Genomic DNA, 16,834 nt, shown 5'->3' with positions numbered 1-16,834 from the left:
TCCACCAACTAATAAGAAAGAAACACAAGCTTTCTTGGGTGCTGTGGGGTTCTGGAGAATGCACATCCCAAATTACAGTTCGATTGTAAGCCCTCTCTATCATGTGACCCGGAAGAAGAACGATTTTAAATGGGGCCCTGAGCAACAACAAGCCTTTGAGCAAATTAAACGTGAGATAGTTCATGCAGTAGCTCTTGGACCAGTCCGGAACGGGCCAGATGTAAAAAATGTACTGTACACCGCAGCCGGGGAGAATGGTCCTACCTGGAGCCTCTGGCAGAAAGCTCCAGGGGAGACTCGAGGTCGACCCCTCGGCTTTTGGAGTCGGGGATACAAAGGATCTGAGGCCAGCTATACCCCAACTGAGAAAGAGATACTGGCAGCCTATGAAGGGGTTCGAGCTGCTTCGGAGGTGATTGGCACTGAAGCACAGCTCCTCCTGGCACCCCGGTTGCCCGTTCTGGGCTGGATGTTCAAAGGCAGGGTCTCCTCTACACATCATGCAACCGATGCGACATGGAGTAAATGGGCTGCACTAATTACACAACGAGCTCGAATAGGAAATCCCAGTCGTCCAGGCATTCTAGAAGTCATCATGGACTGGCCAGAGGGCAAAGATTTTGGAATGTCACCAGAGGAGGAGGTGATGCATGCTGAAGAGGCCCCACCATATAATAAACTGTCAGAAAGTGAAAAGCAGTATGCCTTGTTTACTGATGGGTCCTGCCGTATTGTGGGAAAGCATCGGAGATGGAAGGCAGCTGTATGGAGTCCTCAAAGACAAGTTGCAGAAACTGCTGAAGGGGAGGGTGAATCGAGTCAGTTTGCCGAGGTGAAAGCCATCCAGCTGGCCTTGGACATTGCTGAACGAGAAAAGTGGCCAGTACTTTATCTCTATACTGACTCATGGATGGTGGCAAATGCCCTGTGGGGGTGGTTGCAGCAATGGAAGCAGAGCAACTGGCAACGCAGAGGTAAACCCATCTGGGCTGCTGCACTGTGGCAAGATATCGCTGCCCGGGTGCAGAACCTGGTGGTGAAGGTACGCCATGTAGACGCCCATGTACCCAAGAGTCGGGCCACTGAGGAACACCAGAACAACCAACAAGTGGATAAAGCTGCTAAGATTGAAGTGGCTCAGATGGACTTAGATTGGCAACATAAAGGTGAATTATTTTTGGCTCGGTGGGCCCATGACACTTCAGGCCATCAGGGCAGAGATGCAACATACAGATGGGCCCGTGATCGAGGGGTGGACTTAACAATGGACACTATTGCCCAGGTTATTCATGAGTGTGAAACATGTGCTGCAATTAAACAAGCCAAACGGTTAAAGCCTCTTTGGTATGGAGGACGATGGCTGAAGTACAAATATGGGGAGGCCTGGCAGATTGATTATATCACACTCCCACCAACCCGCCACGGCAAGCGCCATGTGCTTACCATGGTGGAAGCAACCACCGGATGGCTGGAAACATACGCTGTGCCCCACGCCACTGCCCGGAACACTATCCTGGGCCTTGAGAACCAGATTTTGTGGCGACATGGCACCCCAGAAAGAATTGAATCAGACAATGGGACTCATTTCCGGAATAACCTTATAGACACTTGGGCCAAAGAGCATGGCATTGAGTGGGTATATCACATCCCCTACCATGCACCAGCCTCTGGGAAAATCGAACGGTACAATGGGCTGTTAAAAACTACACTGAGAGCAATGGGTGGGGGAACTTTCAAGCATTGGGATACACACTTACCAAAGGCCACCTGGTTGGTCAACACCAGAGGATCTGCCAACAGGGCTGGCCCAGCCCAGTCGGAACTTTTACATATTGTAGAGGGGGACAAAGTTCCTGTGGTGCACATGAAGAATTTGCTGGGGAAGACAGTCTGGGTTATTCCTGCTTCAGGTAAAGGCAAACCCACTCGTGGGATTGCTTCTGCTCAGGGACCTGGATATACTTGGTGGGTAATGCGGGAAGATGGGGAAGTCCGATGCGTACCTCAAGGGGATTTGATTTTAGGGGAAAACAGACAATGAACTCAATTGTACGCTGTTGCCTGCTATAGCCATCAACTAGAAGTCTGCAGGGCACCAGCGACTGGCCCTGACTTCCCTCCGACCATCATCCCAACAGAGAATGAACTTTGATAGAACCGGATGAGTTCTACAGTGAAGGAACAATCAGCATCAGCAGACAACGATCCAACACTGCACACAGCCTCTCCTGCCCTGAAAGACTGTTACAAGAGATGGAGCCCAACATCATGAACCGAACGGACTCAGTAGCTTTATAGGAATTGGTCCGTGCACTAAGATAACAGTGCACTGAAATGAGAGTGAGAGTATATGGAAAATGTGGGATCTGAGCATGACGTGAATGGTATGGAATAAGGGGTGGATACTGTCCTGGGTTCAGCAGTAGCAGTCAGTTTTTCTCCTTTTTAGTAGCTGTTGCAGCACTGTGTTTTTGACTTTCAGCCTCGGAACAAAGCTGATAACAACTGATGTTTAGACTGACCAAAGACTTTGTGAGTCTCATGCTCTGCCAGGGAGGAGGAGGGGCCGGGAGGAAGCAGGGACAGGACACCTGACCCAAACTAGCCAAAGAGGTATTCCATACCACAGCACGTCATGCCCGGGGATGTAACTGGGAGCTACCCGGAAGGGCACGTCCTCTTTTCGGTCGGGCTCTTTTCCGGCGAGCGGTATCATATTTTCTTCCCTTGTTATTTCTCTTATCATTATTATTATTGGTGGCAGCAGTAGTGATTTGTGTTATACCTGAGTTACTGGACTGTTCTTATCTCAACCCGTGGGAGTTACATTCTTTCGATTCTCCTCCCCATCCCTCTGGGGAGTGGGGGGGGGAAGTAGACTGCGTGGTTCTAATTTACAGCCGGGGCTTAAACCACGAAAGTTGCAATTCTTCGAGTGTGACCATCCACTCGATTACTTATCCACCAAGTGGTCCATGTGTCACATCTATGTCCCTCTAGTTTAGAGACAGGATGTCATGTGGGACAGTGTCAAATGCTTTGCACAAGTCCAGGTAGATGACTTCAATCGCTCTTCCCTTATCCACCCTGTCTTTTAAGGATCTTTCATGACTATATAGCTAACCTTTGACTTAATTTGTCTGTCTTGTTTAGCTTCATCTAACTATTCAGCATACTAGAGAGGACTCTAGAATAAAAGCTGTTAGAGCTCTGAATGGAGGTTTGAGAGTTGCAGCCTTTCAGACCTCAGTCTATCCAGGCTGGGGAATTCCAGTCAAAGTTTTGGGAAAATTACATCCAGCTATCATAACCTAATAACACTGCATTATCCAACAAGGAAAAACATGGAGAAAAGCAGCAAGATAGAATTATTGACTTTAGTAATCTTTTCAGAAAATGTGCCAAGTTGATAAGGAATTTAGGAGGAATCAACTGTGGCAGGAAAGAGAAAAGAAGGTTTGAAACTGAGGGAAAACTGAGTGCTGCTACTCCTTCATAAGAGCTGAGAGGGTTAAGTATACAGATACAAAGGTCTGAGTGTGATAAGGTATCATGAACAGCAAAATATTATGGTTGAACCAGAACAGAAATAACACTGAAGGGAGATAATACATATATGTACTGAAGTAGATGCATATTTCTCTGATAACCAATATATAATGGCTAAACCCTCCACTTCTGGAATGTAATTAATGAAAATGGTAAAATAAGAACATTAAAACCTATTCCTACATATAATAACACAGAATGTGATTAACTTTCCTTAGTAATTCCGTCCTCTACTATTTTGCCCCCTGTACTCCTCCTCCTGTTTTGCTATCTGTGTCCCAAGGATACAGGCCCATCACTGCTGCTACATGGCTGTACAATTTTGGTCCGAACTTCTAAGGGAACTGCTAATTTGTGAGACAGTCTAAAAGAAGAAAGGAGGGCTAGGAACAGTACCAGTCTAGGTGAGAACTCCAGGTCAAATCAAGTCATTAATGCTAACAGTGAATGCTAAGTAAAACTCACTTCAGCATCGTGTGCAGGCTACATCAAGTGATAATGTTTATAAATGTTATCTTACGCTTAAAGAGACTGTATTGGCTAGTGGGAGAATTATGTATAAGGGGTGGGAAACATACCATCATTGGTAACATGTTGTAGGGAGATAGTTGTGAAAACCATTTCTGTTGTGTAGCTAAAGGGAAATACTGTCCTGTATCTCTTAATTCATCCTGTTGTGTGGTTAGCTGCATTTGCGTGTATGATATCATTAATTATGATATCCATGCTCCATTATAGAGTTAAAATAATTACCACTATAAGTAAATGTGAGCCTGCTCCTGAGTGAACCACTGGTGCTGGCCTCTGCAGCTGGGTGACCGCAAGCACATGCACTGCCAGAGGCAACAACTGCACGTATGATGTAAAGAGTTTTCCACTCTTACCAACAGTGTTGCAATAGATACTGGTTGTGGTCTGTGTTACCTACCTTAATGTTTGATCCCCTATCAGAATAAGATGTTATTATAAAATATTATTTGCTGTTATTATTTTACTGTGTTAATAACAGCCTAATTGCTAAAAGAACTTTTAATAAATATTGATAGTGAACTCTGCCTCCATAAGCCTTGCTTACAGGAATAGAAATTTACAGCACTCTATGCAACTCTTCCTGCTGGTGTACCAGCAGGCTCCACAGATTCTTGTGTTTCTGATAATTCTACTGGCAGCCTTCCAGTAAAAAGGACATGCCTCTCTTTAAGACTGTCGTGGTTTAAGCCCAGGCCGTAAATTAGAACCATGCAGTCTACTTCCCCCCCCAACCCCCAGAGGGATGGGGAGGAGAATCGAAAGAATGCAACTCCCACGGGTTGAGATAAGAACAGTTTAATAACTAAGGTATAACACAAATCACTACTGCTACCACCAATAATAATAATGATAAAGGAAATAACAAGGGAAGAGAATACGATACCGCCCGCTGGAAAAGAACCTGACAGAAAAGAGAACGTGCCCTTCTGGGTAACTCCCAGTTACATTCCCGGGCATGACGTGCTGTGGTATGGAATACCTCTTTGGCTAGTTTGGGTCAGGTGTCCTGTCCCTGCTTCCTCCCGGCTTCCCCTCCTCCCTGGCAGAGCATGAGACTCACAAAGTCCTTGGTCAGGGTAAACATTCTGACCAGCAACTGAAAACATCGGTTTTATCAGTATTATTCCCAGGCCGAAAGTCAAAACCACAGCGCTGCACCAGCTACTAAGAAGGAGAAAAACTGACTGCTGCTGCTGAACCCAGGACAAAGACTTACTGTGAAAAGCTAGCAGACTCACTATCACATTGCAGAACCTCATAGTTTTGTCATTGACCATGAGAAGTATTTCTCCATCTCAGTTGATTATTCCCACAATTTTTCATCCCAAGGACAGTGGAAGCTTAATTCATCACACCAGATATTATTTCCTGTCCAGTGTACTCACTCCAGAAGGTTTATTAAGAATCTCATGATTCAGGCTTGATTATGGTTTTGCCTCTCAGCTTAACTGTGGTTCAGGTGCGGGCTGCTGGTTTCTCCTCACACAAATGAGTAATATTTGTTTAATTCTACTTGAAGGTATCAGCAAGAGACCATAATAAGTAGATCACTGTCTGTTTTGTTAGGTAATGAACAGGTTCTCAGAATCAGTTTTTCGTTTTAATTATCTATTTAGAAACCCAGAGGGATGAATAGGTCTCTACAGGCAACTGTTACAGATCATCTTTCCAGCTGTCCCCCAAACTTGCAGCCATCAAACACTAATTTTTACCTATGAACAGCTCCACAGAAAAATGATACATCTTCTTCTTCATAAAAGAGTATGAAGTACATTTTAGAAGAATGTGGTGTGACTGCGATAGTTTATATCACACAAGGACTAGAACTAGAAGTTGCCTTATAAATTTCCTAAGCTGCTCTGCTTTCTCCTTGCATGTAGAGCCAAGAAACGTTAAGTACCTCAGCAGGAGCTTAAACTGAAGGACTGACATGGATTTTTCAGGCCCATAAGGAGAAGATTTTTTCATTAATTATTGAAAAAATACACAGTACTGTAGCTCATTCCTTGAAAGTCCATTTCAGAATGATTTCAAACAAGACATTTCTTGTAGTTTCAAATTACCAGAGTTCCTTTCTGATTTAGGAGAAATTTTAGACATGTTAGAAATACTAGGCTGGGGATTTTAGGTTTTCAGTGTTTCACATTTGCTATTATGAAGTTCTGAAATCTATCTGATCCTAGATACCTTTAATTTTGCTCAGCGAAATTTGAAAGACTGTCTTTTCAATCCCTTGAGTAGCAAGTTCCCTGGCCTACTATTATTAGTTACATTCACTTAGGTTTTCATGTTCTCGAGGTTATAATGTCTGTCTAAGGTATCTTATAGAACAAGTAAAGTACTTATTTGCTCTATAAAGTACTTACTGTGTTCACAATGTTTTACCACTGGCTCTAGAAAAGAGCCAACAAAATCAAGCTTTGGTCACAAAAACATGTTAAGAAACCACCTGGCTACCTGTATTTCTATCAGAGTGCATTAATCCTGGTTTATAATCATCTACTGATAAAGAAATCAGTTTGATAGTATTTCAGGAACTGCTTACTTTTAATTTCCTATTTATATTAAGTTGTATATATTTTTTAATGGTTTTATTACCTCTCAGTAGTTTTTGACGAAGGGTTCACTATTTCTTTAAAATATCATTGTTTTTGTAATCTGACCCTTCTAGACCTGCTAATACACTCATTCAGATTTTCTACATCTCATCTAAGAATTTGTACCAGGTGAAAACTGTTTCGTATTTTCCTGTATTATATATGAGCGTAATACTACAGGAAACATCTCTGTCTTTCATGTTTTGATTGAAAGTCAGATATTTTTCCTGTACATTAAAGGATGTACTCATACATTCAAGCCAAGTCAAAAGTACAGAAAATTTCTCATTCTCTTTTTTTAGGAAAATACTAGATATCAGCTGAAGTTAGAAAGCAAACAATTTGTCACTTAGTGAGTAACGGCAGGATACATTTAGCTGCACTTCTTACAAACCTATATTTGCATACACATTCTCTCAGACACACATTTTTACATGTTTGATCATAATCAGATACCTGTTTGACATCAGGATCTTCATGGTTGCATGTTTTCATGTTGCATTTTTCCACTGAAGGATAATCTGGCTCTGAACTGCATGCTTTTAAGACCTGTGTTTACAACCACCCAGATTGGTAACTTTGTCTTCATATTTAGCTCTTTTAATCCACTGAATATCTTATTAATTCTAAAGAACACTTTTTTTTAAAAAAAAAAAAAAATGAAGTCTATTAATGATTAAATTCAAATTAGCCGAGATTAATAAACTGTCAAGTTTTCAAAACTCATCCACACATATATCCCTCTTTTACCATTTGCAATGCAAAATGGAGAGGGACGAAAGCAAATACCAAAGACAGTACTTCAAACTGTCTAATGCCTAAATTAATTTCGCAGTGCAGCCAAGACTTAACCATGTTGTAATACCAAATACCAAAACTTTTTCAGAGATAAGGAGACATCTTCCATACCAGAATTCCTGTTGAGATTAAGAAAACTAATTGTATTCTGCTTGGAAAAGAAAAGTCCATGATCCTTCAAATGTTTTTACATATTTGGAGACACTAAATATGTCTGTCTTAATTTCCAGATAAGAACTGCTTTTAATCATGTAAAGAAACATAGTGTGGTATAACCCAGTACTTTAAAATATGTGATTGGAAGTAAAATCCATTAGGGCTCAATTCTTAGTTCTTTCCCTGTTTTGGCAAAACACCTTTCAAACAATTAACTTATGAAAAGGTAATCTCTGAACTAAAAAAATCCTTTTAAAAGGATTGCTTTTTCTAGGACAGAAAGGAAAATCCCAATGGGATAATAGGCTATAAATACAATTAATGTATCTTTACAACGTACATTTGCCCAGATAATTACAGGAAATACATTTTATGGAAAATCATCTATGAATTAAAACCAAATTGAAAACATCAAAGACTTAATCTGAGGAAACATTTGATGATTTACACCACCATACATGGCCAACGTTAGATGAAGGGTCATTCTTTATCTCAACATAACCTGTGTAAACAGAGCTTCTTAGACCTTTGCCCTGGTTTGGAGGGCAAATTCCAACATAATGTCCCTGCTCAGACAGATTTTAATAAAAGCTATAACCCTCCAATATGGAAAGTTATCCTTGACCGCTCTTCCTACTGTAAGCAAACTTTCACAAAACTGGAGAAAATGAGAATGCTCTGACAACATATGGTAAATGTTTAGAACAGGATACTACATTCAGCTGTATTTTCTTTTAATCACATTCCTTACATTGTAATTCAGGTTGATTGAGAGAAATATATTTCCCCTCTTAAACTTGTCTCTTTCCAAGACAGCATTCATCCTCTTTCATCCATTTTTATTTCTTGCATGTTTTCTGGTTGAGAAGCCTCCTGTACCTCCACAGACACTGAAACCAATATCCCTAACTGTCATCTAGTGATAGTAGTCACTACTTAACCCAATAAAATAGGTTATTGAAAAAAATAGGATTTTTTTTCCCCAGGAAGTATAGAGGGAATTAGTCAGAAGTTGTGAAATGTGGAAGGTGGTAAGTAAAGGGAAATTAATTTGAAAAGGTACGTGAGGGAAATTGCCGTATAGTAAGAAAGAGTAACCATAAGTTACGAAGGAAATAAACTTACCTTCAGAGAAAGATGCTTCTTACCCTTGCACAATAGGACAAATTCATTAAGCTTTGATCTCTGAGTGAGGATCACCACATTTTTAGAATCTGTTTTACACAGAGGAGAATATTGTAATAAAATACATGTCACTTTATAAAATGAAGCAGAGCTGAAAGTATTTTGTAAAGAGGCAATAGTCAGGTTCAATTTACATTGATGCATATAGGACTGGTAATAAATATAATCACTCTTGGTACCATTCTCTTCCGTGGAGCATGTAAAGGTTATGGATTTATGATGCTTGAAGTTTGCCATATACACACTTTACTTTTCTATATTTATAGCTATAGAATATCAGTTATATATTAGTATATAATATGAAGTACAAAGGCATATATATTAGTACTTAATGCATATATGTAATATATGTGCTTATGTAATATGCCTGACTATGCATACTATGGAAAATGGAGGATTTTTTTCCTTTTATTCTCTTCATGCTTTCTAGGACAAAATCTTGCCACTATCATAAATGTGGGTGCATTGGGTTTATTTCCTTTTCAGATAACACTGTATTTTCAGCTGCAGGAAATAACAGCATATGAATATTACAGGATACTCCTCAGCCTGATAAACTGACAATAGTCATTACCATACAAAGGCTTCAGCAAAAGGTAGACAGGTTGAGGGACTCTTTGTCAATTGACAGGGTATACAAAAGCATTACATAGTAAAGCCCATGACATTAATAATTATGCAATGATGCTATAACTGCCTGACTGTCTTGCAGATTTACTTCAAATAATACATCTTCTGCTTTTAAAAATATCTTAGGTGCACTGTTTAAGACAAAAAATATGAAAGAAAGTAGCAGTTATCTCTATGTCCATCACTGCAGCAACTGAATGCAAACTTTACAGAGGTTGGGTAATTATAAATGAACAGTTGCAGTGAAGGAGATTTTTTTTTTCATATCACCTAAGGTATTTTTTAGCGTTAGAAGGACATTCAGAATCAGGCAAACATGTTCATCCCACCTGGCTAATCTTAGCTGCTCTAGCCCTGGCCATAATTTCAGTTGCCCTAATTTACCCAACTGTAATGTTTTTGTGGAAGTCTTCTGAAGGAGTTTTGTCTGAGCCAGCTACAGCATGAAAATAGCATAAAATTCCTTATTAAAAATCGATACACACTCCAGCCTAGTGTGTTTTACTCATTTACATATGTATTCAGATAAATGTAGTGGAATCTAGATGGTCTAAGATTCTGTCATTGTTACTATGGTTTGTGACATCTCCAGTGTCCTGGTTTAGCAGTAGCAGTCATTTTTTCTACTGGTGCAGTGCTGTGTTTTGACTTTCGACCTGGGAATAATACTGATAAAGCTGATGTTTTCAGTTGTGGGTCAGAATGTTTAGACTGACCAAGGACTTTGTGAGTCTCATGCTCTGCCAGGGAGGAGGAGAAGCCGGGAGGAAGCAGGGACAGGACACCTGACCCAAACTAGCCAAAGAGGTATTCCATACCACAGCACGTCATGCCCAGGATGCAGAACTGAGAGTTCCGGGAAGGGCTGGATCACTGCAGGGTGGGGGTGAGGTACCGGTTGGTGAGCGGTTGTATTCTCTTGCTTGTTATTTCCTTTATCATTATTACTATTGGTGGTAGCAGTAGTGATTTGTGTTATACCTTAGTTATTAAACTGTTCTTATCTCAACCCGTGGGAGTTGCATTCTTACGATTCTCCTCCCCGTCCCTCCAGAAGCGGAGGGAAGAAAGGTGGGGGGGGAAGTGGACTGCGTGGTTCTGATTTACGGCCTGGGCTTAAACCACGACAGTTCTTTTTGGCGCCCAACGTGGGGCACGAAGTGTTGAGATAACAACAGATCTGACCAAGGCACAATGCTGATTTATTGGCTCTCAAAGTTGTTTCTCTTGATGTCACAGTTTCAGTATGCTGTAGCTTACTTAGAGCCGGTATTTGCTGTGTTAGTGTTTATCAAGTGTGGGCCTTGGGCTAAGGTTCTTGTTTCATTGTACTTTATGGTAATGGCTTGTAATGCGGGCGGGCTCCGGCAGCAGGGCGGGATGGACGTGGCCGTGGACTTGTACCTGGCCGTCCCGCTGCTCTTCACCGTCCTGGCCCTCGTCCTCGCCTCCGTCTGTGTGAGGCTGCGGGGAGCTGAGGGGGAGCGGCCCCGGGAGCCGGCGGCGGCCGAAGCGGCCCGGGAGAGCGGCCCCGGGGACCAAGCGGCGGCGGGAGCGGGGCCGGAGGGCGGGAAGGAGGCGGCTGCCGAGGAGGGGAAGGAGGCGGCTGCCGAGCAGCGGGAGGAGGCGGCGGAGGAGCCGAGCCCCACGGCCGAGCCCAGCCCCGCAGCGGCAGAGAGCATTCCCTGGCAGCTGCCCAACAAATGCTACGAGCTTGAGCCCCAGGAGGACGCAGGAGACCCCGCAGCATTTCCCAGCAAGGCAGAGCAGGAAGATCTGGACTCAGAAGAAGAGAACCTGGTGGTGAGAGAGCCTTCAAGCACAACAGCTACACCAGCCCCAGTGACAAGTACAGCAGCAGCATTTGAGAGTTTTGAAGGTTTTGAATGGCCTTTGGGTACCCTTGGCACCTGTTTGCTGATTGTGATGGGGATCACCATGTTGGCACACACACAGAGTGTGTTTTGTCCACAACCATTTTGTCTGATCCTGAGAGTTAAGCAGAGTCAGGTTTGGGTCTTGTCTGGGGTTAGACGACGATATAGGGGGACCAAGAGGCTTTCCCCAAGGCTGGACAGCCATGAGTGTCACGGTGTGTGGGACAGTATGGGCGAGTATCTAATCCACTGGGCCCCTCCAGTGCTTTGGAAGCGTCGGAGATGGAAGGCAGCTGTGTGGAGTCCCCAACGACAAGTTGCAGAGACTGCTGCAGGGGAGGGTGAATTATTTTGAGCCTGATGGGCCCATGACACTTCAGGCCATCAGGGCAGAGATGCAACATAGAGATGGACTCATGATCGAGGGGTGGACTTTGCAATGGGCCTCTCCTGCTCTGAAAGACTGTTACAAGAGATGGAGCCCACCATCATGGACCGAATGGACTCAGCAGCTTTATAGGGATTGGCCTGTGCACTAAGATAAGAGTGCACTGAGATGAGAGTGAGGGTATATTGAAAATGTGGGATCTGAGCATGACGTGAATGGTATGGAATAAGGGGTGGATACTGTCCTGGTTTAGCAGTAATTTTTTCTACTGGTGCAGTGCTGTGTTTTGACTTTCGACCTGGGAATAATACTGATAAAGCCGATGTTTTCAGTTGCTGGTCAGAATGTTTACCCTGATCAAGGACTTTGTGAGTCTCATGCTCTGCCAGGGAGGAGGAGAGGCCGGGAGGAAGCAGAGACAGGACACCTGACCCAAACTAGCCAAAGAGGTATTCCATACCACAGCACGTCATGCCCAGGATGTAGAACTGAGAGTTCTGGGAAGGGCTGGATCACTGCAGGGTGGGGGTGAGGTACCGGTTGGTGAGCGGTTGTATTCTCTTGCTTGTTATTTCCCTTATCATTATTATTATTGGTGGTAGCAGTAGTGATTTGTGTTATACCTTAGTTATTAAACTGTTCTTATCTCAACCCGCGGGAGTTGCATTCTTTTGATTCTCCTCCCCGTCCCTCCAGAAGCGGAGGGAAGAAAGGTGGGGGGGGAAGTAGACTGCGTGGTTCTGATTTACAGCCTGGGCTTAAACCACGACATCCAGATTGCCTCAGCCACAATTGTCCAGCTTCAGCTGCAGCATGTAAGAGGCACATCATCAGACAAGAGAGATTTCATATCCACTTTGAGAGTGTTCTGACTTAGATGTGAGAGTGGCAACAAAAGAGATGCAGGAGTTCAGTCAATTCACCGGGGACACATGTCAATATGACTTATGTCCTAACTATCCGTGGCTTCCTCTGTCTATAGAATTTACTGCGACTTGCTTATTCTTTGCTTAGCTTGAGTAAATCCAAAGAAGTCTAACTTTCCCTATCACTTCTACAAAACATGACAAGTGATCTATCAGGCAGACACTGAATGGCAAAGAAAGTAGGGAATCTCCCCATGATTTCATACGTGATGCTTCCACTCTCTGACAGCCTTTGGATGAATTACTTTGCCTATGTGATTACTTACCAGAGTCTAAGGACTGATTTTACAGATTCATGCAAAGGAAATGCTTTGAAATTAACTAATACAAAAAAATGATTCTTGCTTGGGGTGTCCCTGAAATGGGAAGCATTGGAATTTGGGAGGATATCTTACACTGTAACCTAGAAATCCACATTTGTCATTGTTCAAGATACAATAGTAGACCAGATAGGTATTTGCTCTCATCTATGACAGCAGCCCTTTATGGCAGAAATTGGAATACGTTTCTCCTCTATTGGAATACCTGGAACTAATATATTTTAGATTTTCCCAATAATTTCTTACTCTTCTATAATGTTCCAAGAATGTATTTCCTCTTCCTTCACATCCATTTCATTTTGGTTTTCCTCTCCTGTTACAACAGGTCTTTGCTAGCTAAGACCCATATGTCAGCAATACAGCACATACCACTTTTCTTGAAAAAAAAAGAAAAAAAAAAAGTTGGATTTTCTAGCTTGTATACATTCTATTTCCTCATATAAAAATGTCTTCAGTCCAAGCCATTACTTGCTAAGGCAAATTTTGTGACTTCAAAGATTTTTCTTATGGAACACAGAAGGTTCTTTAATTTTTAGAGCTGTCCAGCAACTTGACCTAAATGAATATCTGGTATAGTATGTTACTTCTAATGTAAAGTCTACATGTAAATAGTTACTTTTCAAACTCTCAAACACCTCTTCAATGCCACACCCTAACAAAGAGAATGATACCCTTTATTCTAACAGAGGTCTTACCAGTAACTGCTGGTTCATTCCTTGTAAACACGCTTAACCACGCAATATCTAAAAAAAAAAAAATTTAATAAATATGTGGAATTGTTTAAATTTAAAAGCACTGTAAACAGTTTAAAGAATTATTTTAAAACATAATCTTAAAGAGACTGTGTAATAGCAATTGACATCAGATTTCATTTCTTGCGGGTTTCTGAATTCATATAACCCAGAAGACTGTGCAGTTAGACTTGTGAACAGATACCCTGAAGTCTGAACTTTGAGGCTAATAAATGTATTGATTGAAGAATTATCTTTTGCAAGAGAATGCACCTGAGAAAACAGAAGTCAGTAATGAGATGTAAGGCCTAAAATGCTATCGAAGAGAAGCCTGGAAGTCTTTGGCAGCAGATGAGGACCCTATTAAGAAATGTAAAAGACTGGAAAATAACACATAGCAATAGCAGGTGGTTTCTGGCTTTTCCAACATCAGCCTGAATCACTACCTGTGAAAACATCACTCACTTCAGGTCAACATCACAATCATCCAGGTTACAGATGGTTCCTAATATGATGTTGTCTGAACTGTCTTGTCATGAATATATGTTTGCTGTGTTGTGTTTACATATACAAGAATATCACATAGCATTTTCTTTTTTTTCCCTTTCCTCTAGGAACATCAGTGTCTTCTACATCAGGATTGTCATACTATGAATCTATTCACTAACTGCTTCTATTGTATACCTATACAGATTGTGGTTCTGTTCATAAATCAGCAATACTAATTGTACAGTTTATTTCAAAATTTTATGAAGTTATCAAGTAAAAGATACTTCAAAAAATATAAAGCACTCTTCAATACATTATCAGTGCAGCTGCCACTATTCCCAATTTAATAGAATAAAAATAAAATTAGCTTATAAATATAAATATAAAGCCTTACTCTGTCTTTATCTGAAGCATATATAATGGACTTCTCATTCCTGTGAAAGATGGGGTTTTGTAAGAAATAAAGTTTCAGTAATTTAATAGCTATTTTAAAGATTTCATCTTTTTCCTGTATTTTGGGTAGAAATACGGTTTATTGGTTTTTGTTCCCCCTACTTTCACATCTCTGGAAAATGTATAATTCTAGAATAATTGCATTTGTTGTTATTTGCCTCTTATCTACTAAAAGAATACCCTCTAACAACTAATGTTGTGATGTTATTACGTATGATATCATTTTTAGTGTCAGAGAAGCCCCATTTGAGATAAGAGTTCCATGAAACATAAAATAATCCCCAAAATTCCAAAATCTCCTCTATTTTTGTTTTTTTCCATTTTGACCCTGTCTCTGAGGGTTATCTTTGCTTTCACCCTCTTCATAGTTAAGTATCTACACCTCTCATTGACTAAAATGGGAGTGAACAAAATAATCTTCTTACCATCTAAGTATGTTAATGATAATACTGTACATACCGTAAACTGGAATAAAAGTTTTCTTATATCACTATTGATACTCATGAAGATGCACTATAATGTTATGTTTACAGAAAACATAGAATCACAGAATCGTTTAGGTTGGAAAAGACCTTAGGATCATCTAAGCCAACCATTAACACAGCACTGCCAAGTTCACCACTGAACTATGCCACTAGCACCACATCTATACGTCTTTTAAATACCTACAGGGATGGTGACTGAACGCTTCCCTGGGCAGCCTGTTCCAGTGCTTGACAGCCCTTTTGGTGATCACATTTTTCCTAATATCCAATTTAAACCTCCCCTGCTGCAACTTGAGGTAATTTCCTCTTGTTCTATCACTTGTTACTTGTGAGAAGAGACTGACCTCACCTCACTACAACCTCCTTTCAGGTAGCTATGGAGATTGATAAGGTCTCCCCTGAGCCTCCTTTTCTCCAGGCTAAACAGCTGCAGTTCCCTCAGCTGCTTCTCATAAGACTAGTATTTCCTAGATCCTTCATCAGCTTTTCTGCTCTTCCCTGGACATACTCCAGCACCTCAATGTCTTTCTTGTAGTGAGGGGCCCACATAACAGTACATTAAAAAATATCCTATAGTACTACACATACAGTTGATGAGTTTTGGTATAAAAAGCACACTACCTTCATGGGATTGTGAATCCTTGGTTGATATTTCATGGTGACCATCTTCATCTATGTCAAAATGCACTGTTTTTGAATCTTCAGTCAGTATATAGCATTTCAGTGTTTCTCGCAAACACAATGCTAATCAAAAATGAGATGTAATTAATTTTACTGGAACAGGAACATGGTAAAATTCCATAGAAAAAGATCAAGTGTATTTTCACAGTAATCTTTGCTTAGCAATCTATGTATACTTGAACTATGAACAGTATAGCTGACAAATAGTAGAAATTATACCTGAGCTTAAGCAGCTGTTTGAGAGGCTTGATGTTAGCATAAAGAAGGAAAGCATAGATTTCTTTTCTTAGAAGGTTATGTCAGTGAGGGGATGTATGCTGAACCTTTTGGGAAGTTCACATGTGCAAAAACTTCAGCTTGACAAAATGGCTTCCAATCCAAGAGCTTGAGGGATAGTGTAAGAATGGGGATGTGGACAACGTCCAGACAGCTGTAGTGAAAGAGATTATGGGGCTGGGAGTAATTTGAACATAAGAGAGGGGGTCGAAATTAGGAGCTGGCTGGTGAATGAGTTATCTTACAGTGGGGGAAAGATCCCTGTGAGAAACCAGAGCCAGAGCCTGCACACAGAGAAACATGAAAAACACAGAGTTAAGTGACAAGATTTCATTCTGAGGAAGAAAAGAGCTGAAAGGGGTAGTATCTCTGCAGCATACTGTTTCTAGCCTAGCTTCTTTCATGTCACAGGTAGTCACCTCTCTCCCAGTTTTGCACTTTGAAAACTGGATCTGTATACATACAAAATTTTAGGTTAGAGTGCTTATGGCTACCTAAGATAGTAGCATTTATTTTGGGGCCCTGATAACTCTTACTGAAAAAACCACAGGTCTTTGTAGCTAAAGGCTGTCTACAGGGAAATGCTTCCCTATCACTACTGAACACAACTGTGCTGTTCTGGATGTCAGAAGGATCTAAGTCCAGATGTTTGTGTGTCTGACACCTACAGGATAACTATAAGGCACAATGTTGATAATGTTAGGCCAAATATTGTTTTCCTGGAATAGGTTTTCTACTTTTATATTCAGTTAAGACATTTAT

The 16,834-nt window shown here is 41.3% G+C and overlaps 1 protein-coding gene across 1 annotated transcript in view; it reads right to left on the bottom strand.

Annotated features, from left to right (window-relative positions):
* The window catches only part of LOC308232065 (uncharacterized protein), a 32,887-nt gene that overhangs the window by 11,650 nt on the left and 4,403 nt on the right, over positions 1-16,834 (bottom strand). Inside the window, exons 3-6 of the mRNA XM_080638049.1 lie at positions 15,737-15,859; positions 13,653-13,700; positions 8,757-8,845; positions 7,134-7,226 (exon numbers count right to left, since the gene is read on the bottom strand). Of these exons, the coding sequence (XP_080494175.1) occupies positions 7,134-7,226; positions 8,757-8,845; positions 13,653-13,700; positions 15,737-15,859 (353 nt within the window). The remainder of the gene's footprint in view (positions 1-7,133; positions 7,227-8,756; positions 8,846-13,652; positions 13,701-15,736; positions 15,860-16,834) is intronic.

This window comes from Psittacula echo (assembly GCF_963264785.1).
Source record: "Psittacula echo genome assembly, chromosome: Z".
Classification (NCBI taxonomy): Eukaryota; Metazoa; Chordata; class Aves; order Psittaciformes; family Psittacidae; genus Psittacula; species Psittacula echo.
Note: the sequence above shows the minus strand (reverse complement) of the source record. Positions and strands in the feature narration are given on the sequence as shown.